The 12777-nt window shown below is 40.0% G+C and overlaps 1 protein-coding gene across 2 annotated transcripts in view; it reads left to right on the top strand.

Annotated features, from left to right (window-relative positions):
* atrn (attractin) overlaps positions 1-12777 on the top strand; it is a 153948-nt gene that overhangs the window by 120697 nt on the left and 20474 nt on the right. For both annotated transcript variants that reach the window (XM_034111168.2, XM_034111169.2), the window contains exon 27: positions 5133-5240. In XM_034111168.2, the coding sequence (XP_033967059.1) occupies positions 5133-5240 (108 nt within the window). The remainder of the gene's footprint in view (positions 1-5132; positions 5241-12777) is intronic.

Below are 12777 nucleotides of genomic sequence, written 5' to 3'. Positions count from 1 at the left end.
AGTTTTTTTCTGTAGTCCACGACGGTTGTGCTCAGAAGTCTCACGCCTCCTTAACTTGATGATTGCAGTCCAGTTTCCTTCGATATCTAGCGCTTCTCTTCGGGTGGTGATGTGCGTTCATGGGGAATTACTGGATTGTGGATTTAAAAACTCAATTTTGGAAGAAAAACATCAGTTACAGCTACTTCAGAAAATCTTTGTCTTATTTCTGCGGTCAAATGTAAATGCTTATCACCAACCTGAGTCCGGAGGTTTGGGGGATGTTACAACAAGTATGTTTACTACACGTTTTGATTGTCTGACGGCTTGTGTTTGTTGACCTCTTGGACTCCATTGGACTGAAAAAGCCTCAGAAGTTGACTTTGAGGTCAACATGGAAAGAGGGCCTTGCTCTCAGCAGGATCCTTTTTTAGTTGCAGCAAGAAAAAAGTCCCAAGTTTTTCAAAACATTATATATTTTTTGCACTTTTTACCTTTTTATTGATGTGGAAAAGCTTGTACTCTGTGGTTAAAGCACCCACTTTGAAGTCAACCTTTCAAATGTCGTCTTAAGTTAAGACTCTCAAACCAATTTTCAGTGGCAGCAGGTACCTGGTTATTTTAAGCAAAATGGCTTTGCTGCTTATCCATCTTGCAGACTAATAAAGTTAGTGACGACACTTCATTTCATACTAGCGAACAATTCTCTGTGGGGACCGGTGGAGAGCCAAACAAAGCTAAAAGCGTAAATATTGATCAGGAAGAGAAACCCGACTAAATAAATGCTAATGCTACTTTGACCTGTAAGAAGTGTGAGTGATCTATTAGATAACATGTTTCCTATCAACTGTATATGGTAATCATAAATACAATGCCTGTTAAATGCTTTTTGTGCTCACCCAAAGTTGAGAAAATGGTTAAAATTCTGAAAAATGCAATTTGTAACATGGTATACATGGTATCTACCCAGTAATTAAACCAATGAAATACATTCAAACGTTCCATTTACTTATAAGAAGTGTACTTTTCTGTGTTTAAAGTTAAATCCTAAATGGTATGTAAAGAAGCTGACTTGAGGAAGAAACCATATTGGAGCACCTTTTTATTGCACAAGCTATATATCTATATATATCAATATTTTAACGCAATTAATTCAAAAAATGTATTACCGCCGTTAACGCGATAATTTTGACAGCATTAATATATATATATATATATATATAGATATCTATTTTGGACAGTTTACATTTCTTCAGATGATATTGTATTGTGAATATGGGATCCAGTTCAGCCTATATAGTGTCCCTGTTCAAACGAAGGCTAGCTGTTTGCAAAGAGGCAAGGAGGTGGAATGAATCTATAAATTGTGTTTACTGCATCATTCAGACGCTGCTCCATCTGCTTTGTATCCACTAAATCAATTCTGTTGCGTTGTGCTGTTCAAGTTGAGAAAGGATGTATCTGATCTATGCTTCTCCTGCATGCCGTTAGCCTCCCAGAACCACATGCTGCTCGGCCTGTAGAGTCATTATCAAATCACTTCCTTTTCACATCCATATTGTGCTGCATTCCTAGTGCAGGAATACTTTATGTGCATAAAAGTTAGACGTTTTAATAGTTCATCTTCTATTAGAAAAATATAAATACATTGGCACCAAGACTTTTTTATCAAAAACTGAATCAACCGATTTCTGCTTTACTGAATTCATTCATTTTAGTTCTGACGCTCTGGCCTCACAACCATTCTCCTGAAATTCAGCTTTTAAAACCCAAAAAAGACAACAATATCCAAAATATAAGATGATATTCAATCTTATATTTATATATGTGTCAGCTCTACATCAATATCGCAGACCATCTTGTTCTTTTAATTGTGGGAAACCAAAACAGGCTTGAAGCCAAAACACTGAATTCCATTAAACATGCAGTCCATGTTCACTTGAAATGCATTACTTTACCTCAGAGTGACACCTGGCTTTAAAGAGTTCTGGCTTTAGTTGGTTGGAAAGAAAGTCCCATATTGTATAAGTACTTATTAAGAGCTATGATTAATAGATTGTATTTTCTGTCGGAGACAAACTGACTCCAGTTTGAGACGGCAGAGTCCTGTGGGTTCTGTGTTTCTACGCGCCCAGCAGTCATCTCACAGCTCCATATTTTGGCTCCCAGACACTTCCCACAGTGGGTTGTCTAATCATGACAAAGAGTTCCTCATGTGTGTTTTCATTAGTTCCTGCAGCGAGTAAACAAGACGTTACACCGGGGCATGTCTGATGCTTAGGCCTGAGTGTGTCTGCTAATGAAGCAACTCTGGCATTGGAGTGCTATTGTTCCACCGTTATTCATCACATCGCTTCTAGTTATAGTGTCTGGTTGTAGTTTGTTGTGACTGATTTGCCTTCTATATTTTCGTAAGATAATATACACTTTTATAAATCCCTGTAGGGATATTCAACAGTTGTAAAGAGCAGGATGATAAGAAGATGTAATTGTAAGTACCCGACACGTATCAATTAAAGGTAATAAGGTGATAATAGGTTTGTTTTGCAATTCCAATGTACAAAAGAATCCCCTCTACTGGATCTGCTCCACACAAAAATATGTAATTATGCTTAATCTCTAGCTTAATTAAGCACTTTAATGTTTTATAAACTTGCAAAATTGATAATTAACTTATGAATAAATGCCATGTGACTTAGAGTGTATCTAGGTAGGTTAGACACTACTTTCAAAGCTGCATTAGTTGTGTGTGTGTGTGTGTGTGTGTGTGTGTGTGTGTGTGTGTGTGTGTGTGTGTGTGTGTGTGTGTGTGTGTGTGTGTGTGTGTGTGTGTGTGTGTGTGTGTGTGTGTGTGTGTGTGTGTGTGTGTGTGTGTGTGTGTGTGATAATTAAGTGTAATGTTAACCTTAATAATTTGCAAGACATGAGTGGTTTAGCGCTGCATATAAGAATAATTTACAGATTAATCTGCGATGTGATTAATTGATGTATCCTTTGGAATATAAAAATGTCAGGAATAATGATTGCCATCCCAATTACTAGGAAAGGTTATGTTTGGAAAATTGCTCTCTTTCTCTTGTAAACTCTCAAAGAAGAGCTATAAGCTGTCATCCCTAAATAAATGACTTATTTAAATTATTTAACTTTAACATGCTAAAGGAAAAGATGCTTAACCTTATGGAAATGTGTGCCTCTTTAAAACCACCAGACTTCATCGATTGATTGATGAATCTTACTCCACAGAAACTGAATAAAACTCTTTCATAAAAGTCCTTGTAAGTCATCCCACTTTTAAACAATCACCAAGTCTGGCTTGAGAGTTTGAAAGAAATAATGAATAGTAACTCTGTTTAATAACAAACTAGTGTTTAATAACCCTATTTCCTGACAGACAAGAGACACAAAATCACAAAAAAATACTTCTCTACTGGCAATGGAATATTTTTTTATATATCTTTTCAATTTACACACGGCATCTATTGCACGTCTGTCCGTCCTGGGAGAGGGATCCCTCCTCTGTTGCTCTCCCTGAGGTTTCTCCCATGTCCCCTTTAAGCTGTGGGTTTTCTCCGGAAGTTTCTCCTTGTACGATGTGAGGGTCTAAGGACAGAGGGTCTAAGGACAGAGGGTCTAAGGACAGAGGGTCTAAGGACAGAGGGTGTCGTATTGTCATACTGATATTCTGAACACACTGTGAAGACCACTGAGACAAATGTAACATTTGTGATATTGGGCTATAAATAAACATTTATTGATTGAATATTTTGTTTATAAAACGTTATTAATGCTCAGATTTGTGTGAATGAGGTGTACTGAGTTTTAGCAGTGCTGATAGAATGCTTTTATTATATCAGAATCAGAATAGAGATGAAAGTGACATCGACCTCATTTTTTTTATTCAGAATATTCCTTAAAATGTTAAACAATTCCTTTTTAAAAGTAGTGACTCCAGGAAAATAAAGGTTCAGCCTCTCCTCTCCCAGCTGTTACACCAGTGTATGGAGATGTGGATACAACACACACACACACACACAGGAATTTAATGAGCTGGCTTGCTTCACAAAGAGAATCCGGGACATTAAATTGTCAGGCTCTACCGTGGACAGAAAGAGACTTTGCCTCCAGCTATTTTTATAACACTTGGTAAGGATATAATTATAAGGAATTACATTTCCAGAGGAAGGGCTAACATGTCAATACAATTGACAGCGTCACAGGGGGGTGAAAACGCTCAGCAGATTAATTACAAGCTGTGGAGGAGACTGTCGAGAGGTCGTCGCCCGCGTGCGTACGTACGCTCTGACCCCTCCGTGCGTACGTACGCTCTGACCCCTCCGTGCGTACGCTCTGACCCCCCCCCCCCCGAACACACGCCCCACAGTAATGGCGTGTGGGATCTCACTGTGTGCTTTCATGTTGAATCGCAGCGCTGCCCTTTACTTGCCCCTTTTCTCTGCCAACGACTCACTTTAATGAGACAGGCCAACAGGCCAAGCTCTTTTTTTTTTATTATAGAAGAACTCTCCACACAATGAACGCATCACATCACTTGGTAGCCATTTGACTTCCTTGAAAGGGCAGGTATTTCAAATGATCAATTAGTTGTGTGTTTTCCCAACACGTTTGACTTGCAGCCTGTTCTAACTAACACAGAGAAAAGTAGGACATGGCCACACTTGAGAGGTCGAAAAAACACTCTGACCATGTTTTGCATGAATTGTACTTTAAAGATGTGTTGTTTATCAAACTGTTGTTGATTTATTTGTTGTCATTCGATCTATTGTTGTAGTTCTATTAGTTGTTATAGATTACTAACAATCGCTACTGATTTATAAAGCATTAAAAGCACCATTCTTGACAATTTGTACTTCTACCAATATCTATATTAACAATGCATCCCAAGGCTCTCAAGGCTTTTTTATTAGTCATACGTACATAGCTGCAGTGTAGTTATGACGATGACAATTGTAGGTCACATATGTACGTGATGACCTGCACTTACAACACTATATACGTTTTTTCTTTACTGTATATTGTTTACTTTCCTCGAGTGGACGATCTGAATACTTTTCCCCTCCTTGCCTTGACTGGAGGATAGACGGTCTGTGTTCAGCTGTCACTGACCTTCACCCTCCTCTTCTTCTCCTCCCTAGCAATTGCTGAGGGAGATGCAACAGATGGCTAGCCGGCCTTTCGCCACCATCAACGTTGCCTTGGAGACAGACGAGGAGCCACCTGACCTGATAGGAGGAAACGTCAAGGTGAGCACAACCTTTTTATTTTTTCATTTTTGAGTGATCACCGTGAAAACCCTTGAGGACTGATTGCTCGTCCTCCCTTCAGCTGGAGCTCAGTCTTGTGTCGGCTGACAGCAGTGTGTGATACAGTTCCTTATGGTGATAGATATTCCTCAGATTTTTTACAAAATTGCAATATGAACGAGAACAACATTCAACCCAAAGACAAAATGGGTTAGTATTGTACTGCAGAGATGTTACAGCCCACAAATGATATACTACAAAACTCAAAACCATCTTTGTTCTGTATAAATATTTTTGCAAAAGTCCAACCAGGATCATATTAGTGCAATATCAGTCAAGATATTCTTTTCCAAATCACTCAGCATTATTCCTTACACTAATTGTTTTACACCTGGTTGGATGAAGAATTGTTATCGTTAACTTCAGTAGAAGTAGTGCTATAAGTAAAGGACCTGCATTCAAAGTTTGACTAAAAGTAGAAAGATATTTGAATCAAAATGTACTTAAAGTACCCAAAGTAAAATAACTCAACAACCCATTTCAGAAATGGGTTTCAGAGATTATAATGGTTGATGTATTTTATTCTATATTCTGCCAGGTAGCTTGTCAATTTCAGCAGAAATCAATAAATGTTTACCTTGGGCTATAGCAATACATTATAACTTAATTTAGTTGATTATCTTTTGTATTATTAAAGTGACACCCTTATAGCCTACAACTGCTGATACCTTGGTCTGTTCCGTAAAGACAAAGTATACTTGATGTCTTTCACGGTTGAAGTTATCCAGGCATTTTTACAAAAAAGAGCAGGAAAACCAAACGTATGAACAACGGGATGCGACCTCTGAGGGTTAACCTGATTCTCTAACACGACTAACACACTGAGATAAATGTAGTGGAAGAAAAAAGTTAAATACTTTCCTCTGAAATGCGGTGGAGTAGAAATATACGTTGAGAGGATTTGAGAATACTAAGTACCTCCAAATTGTACTGAAATACAGAACTAAATAAATGTAATAATAATATCTTGAATTGATATAGCGCCTTTCATAGTAGAGCCAACGACATTATCAAGGACAGCTCACACCCCGGCGTTCACCTGTTCAACCTGCTGCCCTCCGGCCGGCGCTGCAGGTGTATCACATCCAAAACAAACTTTCCCAAGAGCCATCATTGCTCTTAACACCTGAAATCATGTGAATCAATGTGACTCTGTACATATATACACATATATCATATTCATTACTATTATAAATACCTACTATTATTATTTATTACATTACAGATTTAATTTGTATACTCCTGGACATAATTACTGCACTTTATTCCTTATTCCTAAGTATGTACAGTATGCTGCGTGTATTTTGTTGTCTTATGTTGTGATGTTTTGTTTTTGTTTTGATGGCACCCTTGAAAGGGAGAATATAATATATCTTTATTGTCATCACACATCAGTGCAACGAAATTCAGTTGGCATCTCTCAATGCAATACATAACATAAATAAGAACACATCCATAAAAACAGTGATAAAGCAGAGATAGTAGCAATAATAATCAGGGTCATCATATGCACTTTACCAGAATGTTAAAATATATAAAGCTACAATGTTTAAATATAAATAGTTACTAAAAAATATCAGTTGATACTTAATAAAAATACAAATAAATAACATGGTATTTTAGGCATATATTATTATCTCATTGTACATGTATAATGACATTAAACAATTCTATTCTGTTCTATAACCTCAAGGTCGCTCAAATGTACTTAGTCACTGTCCACTCCTGGTTTTCTCTTAATCATCTCGAGTCTTCTTCAAGGTGTTCATTAGATTTCAAAAAGCCAAGAAGGCTAAATTGAGCTTGGCTGTGGGGAAGAGTTTGAAATGCAGTGCAGGCGTAACACACATGATGAGGGTCAATGCAGTGCACGTTAGCTGGTGACAGAAGCTTTCTGATGACGAGGAACACACTGCGTTACAGCCAGTTATTGCGGGTAGACTGTGAATTCTAATGAGAATGAATTCAGTTAACCCTGGAGCTAAACACATGCAGATAAGACTTGCATATTGTAGATCCAGCCTACAGTGTACTTTTCATTTGGAAAAATAAGTACTTATTCAACACCTACTCACAGGAAATGGTTGCTGGCAGGAAAAATGAAGGGAGCCTATTAAAGTCACGATACATCTTAGGAAGCAGCCTTGTGTCGGTGCAGAGGACCATCTGTGTGTTTCAAACTCTGATAGAGAAATTGAAGGTAGCAACTTCTGTCAATATGGATGTGTTGGAGCAAAGCCATTTCAAGGTGGGAGTGCAACACAGAGAGTGAAAGACGGTCTTCATTAAATCTCTAAATATAGAATATATCTTGGTCCTGCTGTTGGGCGTGCATTGTTTCGTTCTTAATGTAGTGAAGATTTAGTGGGAATTTTATTTAACCCGTCAGACCTGGCACAACCCCTCACTTTCCGATGTGTTAGCTTGACTACAACAAATGTCTCTGTGGCAGTGAGGTAGGGCTGAACGATTAATCGATTTTAAATCGAAATCGCGATTTTAAATGACGCGATTAACAAATCGCAAAGCCTGCCATTTTTTTTTTTCTTCTTCTTGTGTGTCACTCATCCACACCAATCACAAGTGCTGTGTTCCACATGTACCAGCCATTGTTAACCAATCAGAAGTGGCCCATGATAGAAGGTGATGGATAGATTGATCCAATCACCTGCCAAGTATCTTTGAAATACTTTTCCAAATGGCTTCCAATGGAGCTTTCCTAGATGGTTTGGTGAAACCATCTGAGTGAGGTTAGTAATGCTCCATCACATGTTTCTATTACAGGGTGAATCTTAAACTGATGCGCGACTTTAAAGCAACCCAACGGAAGTTTCATGTAAGTTTAGTTCTTTCACTCGTAGCTCGGGCTGCGGGGGCGCTAGAGACGGGAGCACGTTGATACGACCTTCCTAGCCGGAGATATGGCCGCATTTTACAATACACTTCCGTTGGGTCGCTTAAAAACAGATATCGCAATCGCAATATTTGTCAGAAAAATCGCAATTAGATTTGTTCCCAAAATCGTGCAGCCCTACTGTGAGGTTGTGCGGTCTTCTTCCAATCTGAAGGGTTTAGCTTCGATCTTAGTCCCCAGTTGCTCTGAATGGCTGAAGAGGTGAGTGTGTGTGAGCAGGGGACACCTTGCAGGGGGTCTGCCTCTGGAACAATGGGACTGAATGTGTGAATGATTTGTGTAGATATAGAAAGCGCTTTGAGGAGTTGTAAAGACTGGATTAAGCACTAAATGCACTATAAGCGTCTTTGAGTTTCCTGAAAAGCGCTATACAAGTCTCATGTATTATTATTATTATTATTATATAAATGAAGTCCATTTACCATTTGTTTTAATATTTAATTGGGCCAAATAATGTGTTGAATCAATGGATTACATTTGGTTGCTCTTGTGTCATACTGTTGTTTGGTTTGCACTGCTAGATGGTCTTGTGCTTCTTTGCTGAGGAATAATAAGTCATTGTCCATACATTAACATCCCCATTAGTTACATTGAGACACGCCACGCTTTAGATAACTTGTTCCTATGAAACCCCACATGACACTGACTCAGGTGACATAACTCAGTGCAACTTATCAGACTTCATGTAGCCCTCTCCTTGGACCCTACACACTTGTACCTACGCAGTTGTACTCCTTAAGACCTGTAAGCAGACTTTGATGTGTGAATCTGGCAGAGTTCATAACATGACAAATGATTTAGCTGTGAGAATATGCTGATCTAACTCTTTCGATTTAGCCAAGGGCAGGAATCATCAGTTCGCTGACTTTCTTCCCGTTACATGGATATGAAACATTCATAGTTTATTAAATCTTAAGAAGCCCTCAGACACTGTTGCTTGCAGATGTTGTGGTTTCGGACCCGCCAAAGGGTCCGTGGGGTCTAAGAGCTTAAGCAGATTTAGTCTCAAAATCATCAAGTGGATTTTAAAAGAGTTCAAGCTCAGTGGTGTTGAAGTAAATTAAAACAGACTGAACAGAATACCAGATTAAAAGAAGACCTCCAGCCTGTTGAAGTAGTAGATTAACAACATCAAGATTAAGCTGAGTTGGAGAAAGTAGTTGAGAAGTCTTTGTCCACACCTTGAACTTTATGAATGATATGTCTTTGCCCCGTGCTGTGTGTTGTACTTGTTATTGTATGTTGAATTGTATGGAACAAGCTGTAATACTCTGCACTGAACACGAATCCCACCAGCCTGGCTGTGTGGTCATTAAAGATTCTAATCTAATCTAATCTGTAGAGAAGAGTTTGATGCACTCGCAGAATTAAAGCAGGCTGAGGCAGATTTCAAATGCAGACATTGAGCAGCAAGAGTGCAGAGTTATAGGATCTGCAGAGTATTCGGCGGGTGCGTAGCTGCAGGCCGGTGTACCTGTGACTGAGCACTTTGTGATGAATGACCTCTGAATGCAGATGTAGGGCAGAATTATAGGGCTGTTTCAGCAGGGAGGCCTGGCTCTGACAGGGGCCATGCATCTCAGGGGCTCAGCTGCAGCACACTCCCAGAGGCCCCAAGGGAAGATCAGAGCTAATCAAATCCAGCCCAAACTACCCGCTTCCTCCTCCTTCTCAATTCTCAATTCTCAATTCTTACTTCTTCTGTTTTTGAGTTGTCCTTTTTGTTCATGTCCTTGACTCTTTCTCTTTCCTGCTATTTGGTCCTTTTTATTTTTTCTCTTTTCAATTCTTCTTTCCTTGTCTTGTTCTAAGCTCTGTTCTTTTCCTCCCATGTTCTTTGCAATTCATCTCACGCCCTTCCTTTTTCCTAACATGCCCTCTCCTTTCTCTCTCCCTTTCTTTTTCTCCTCTCCAGTTTTACCTTCTCATATTTGTCACATATTGCTTTTCTTTGTATTATCATCCTTTTTCTTCTTCTTTTATCCTTCTCGCCTTTTCCATCTGCCATTCTCCGCACTTTACTTTCTTTAGCATCATGTTCTCAGTGTGTTCCTGATTTGTCTTCCTTTTCGTTTGTTAACCCATTTTCCTTTTTCATATATTTTTCTCCTTCTCTAAACAAAATCTGTTTCCATTTCTATGTCTTTTCTTTTCTTAAATGTAAAAATCTTGTCCTTTTTTTTTTACCTGCTTTGTTAAACCTTCCTATTATGTTAACGGCTTCCCCTCTTTGTATTTCTGCTCTCTCTCTGGCCACCTGTCTGTTACCCTTACTTTAGGATCGTGTTCTTTCATTTCCTTCACCGATCCTATCTGGAGCTTTCTGTTGGCCTTATTGTGTGTGTGTGTGTGTGTGTGTGTGTGTGTGTGTGTGTGTGTGTGTGTGTGTGTGTGTGTGTGTGTGTGTGTGTGTGTGTGTGTGTGTGTGTGTGTGTGTGTGTGTGTGTGTGTGTGTGTGTGTGTGTGTGTGTGTGTGTGTGTGTGTGTGTGTGTGTGTGTGTGTGTGTGCCTTGCTCCCCCCCCCCACCTTGACTCTTTTCTTCCAGTCTTCCCGGCCTGCTCTCCTCCTCTCCATCAGAGTAGGAGCATCCCAAAAGCAGAGATTCAATTTAGATCTTCCTCCTCACCTTTACCAGCTGTGAGCGCACTATCCTATCTCCTCCCGGCTCAGATTGTGCGACTCGGAATAGGTTCCTCCTTGTTTCCATGCTGTTTTATCAGGATGCTACAGTAGTGTATTAAGACCCTGCGATTGGAGTATACGGGGGGCCGGGGCGTCGCACAGTGAGCTGAGGATCATTAAAGTTGTTTATAGCCTCGGTGGGAAGTCCAAACTTGCTCCGCCGATGAGATATATTCACTCGGCTTCTGCCAAATGGAGCTTGCGGCGCGGCATCACGGGCAGATGATTACCTTGCTGACGCCTTCTGCTCTGCTTTTATTTATAGATACCGCGGGACGGGAGGACATCGGGACATTTAATGCAAAAAAAATGAAAAGAAAATGGGCGCAGCAAAGACACAGTTCTGGTTTATCTAACATGATTGTGTGCACCGTTATCTGCAGCTATCTACCTCCACTCCTATATTGTATTAAATCATCAGCATTCAGCTGATAATCTTAAATTCTATGATGGCCGGTGTTAGAAAAGGTAAGGATAAAAACACCAAAGAGACACGGATTTATGATTGTTTCGAATAGATAAATGCGTTTAAAGACTTTCATACATTCAGATTCAAACAGGTGAGGAGGCATGAAGAAAGCAGACGGATAAATTCCATCTGATGTGGAAAAGAGAACAGGCCAAACACTATACAGTATATTGTGGTATTGTCTACTGGTTACCTGGAGGGAGGATAGTGCTGAACTGTTTTAGGGCGTGTGAACACTGGTAGGGTGTTGAAGGGCCCCTCGTCGTGTGGGGTTCATCTCTGGTGTAAACACTAAGTGAACTAGTTGCCCATTTGTGCATTTGCTACTTCTGGATCCGATGAATTTACTGTTCATTAAACCACAAATGAGACAATAATTAGCCAGCTAACGTGAGGCGAGCGGTCTGCAGTCACGTAGCGTTGGGAAGATTCAGGAATCGAGCCTTTAGGTGTGAACCCGCCCTAAGGAACGCAGAAATGTTCTCAAGCGTCAGGTCAGAAGGTATGAAGTTTTTACTTAAAGTTTAACCTGGAGTTAGGTAAGAGAAAGACGGGGCAGTGCCAAATATGACACCCATTGAGGCAAAAGGTTTAAAAAAAATCGAATATTTCACGAAAATATTCTTCTTTCACAAATAAATGCCTGAGTTCAACTCCTAGTTTCTGGTCCGAGCAGCGAATGGCACTAAATAACATTTTAACTTGCACTGATACTGTAGCTCCACTTTGTGTTGAGTTTCCCGGTTGTGTTTCAGATTGATAACCAACATTTTAATTCACCTAAACTTATCTTGTTTATCTTAATTTCTCTGCAGTGTTTTGTTTAAATACTTTGCAATATGGCGTTATTATCACAGGCTGGCAAAACATGTCCTTAGCTAAACAGAAGCCAACTGGATAAAAACTCATCAAAGTGGGCCTAGTGGAAGTTGGCTGTACCTCGTGAGTCACAGCGACGGGGGGGTGTGACTCGTTCTGTCGCTGGGGGGGGGAGGGTAAGAGTCATCCCCAGCTGCTGTGAGAGTGGAGATGAATGCAACGGATGAAAGCGTAGCCCACATCACCTGTGTGTGTCTGTGTGGGCTCAGCAGCTATCCTACGTGCTGGGCTAATTACTGGAGGTAATTTAACAAAACCTTTGCCGCTCTGCCTGGCCGGTCCAGATAACTCTCCGAGGTGCTGAGGGGGAGGTTGGGCTGGGGGGAGTGAAGGGAGAAGACTTCAACGCTATAAAGACAAAGGCATCTGCTGGGCAATGTTATTAACACACAGCTTCTGAAGAACACCACAGAGACTCTACCTTTCCTGGGGAAATCTTCATAAAAACAACAACCCAAAAACGCAGAATGCATAAAGAGCTTACAATAATGCACAATTTAATTTCCAATGCGTGTTGTTTTTGTTCCCCCCC

This window comes from Pseudochaenichthys georgianus, chromosome 22 (assembly GCF_902827115.2).
Source record: "Pseudochaenichthys georgianus chromosome 22, fPseGeo1.2, whole genome shotgun sequence".
Classification (NCBI taxonomy): domain Eukaryota; kingdom Metazoa; phylum Chordata; class Actinopteri; order Perciformes; family Channichthyidae; genus Pseudochaenichthys; species Pseudochaenichthys georgianus.
The sequence above is the reverse complement of the archived record's forward strand: the minus strand, read 5'-3'. Positions and strand labels throughout refer to the sequence as shown.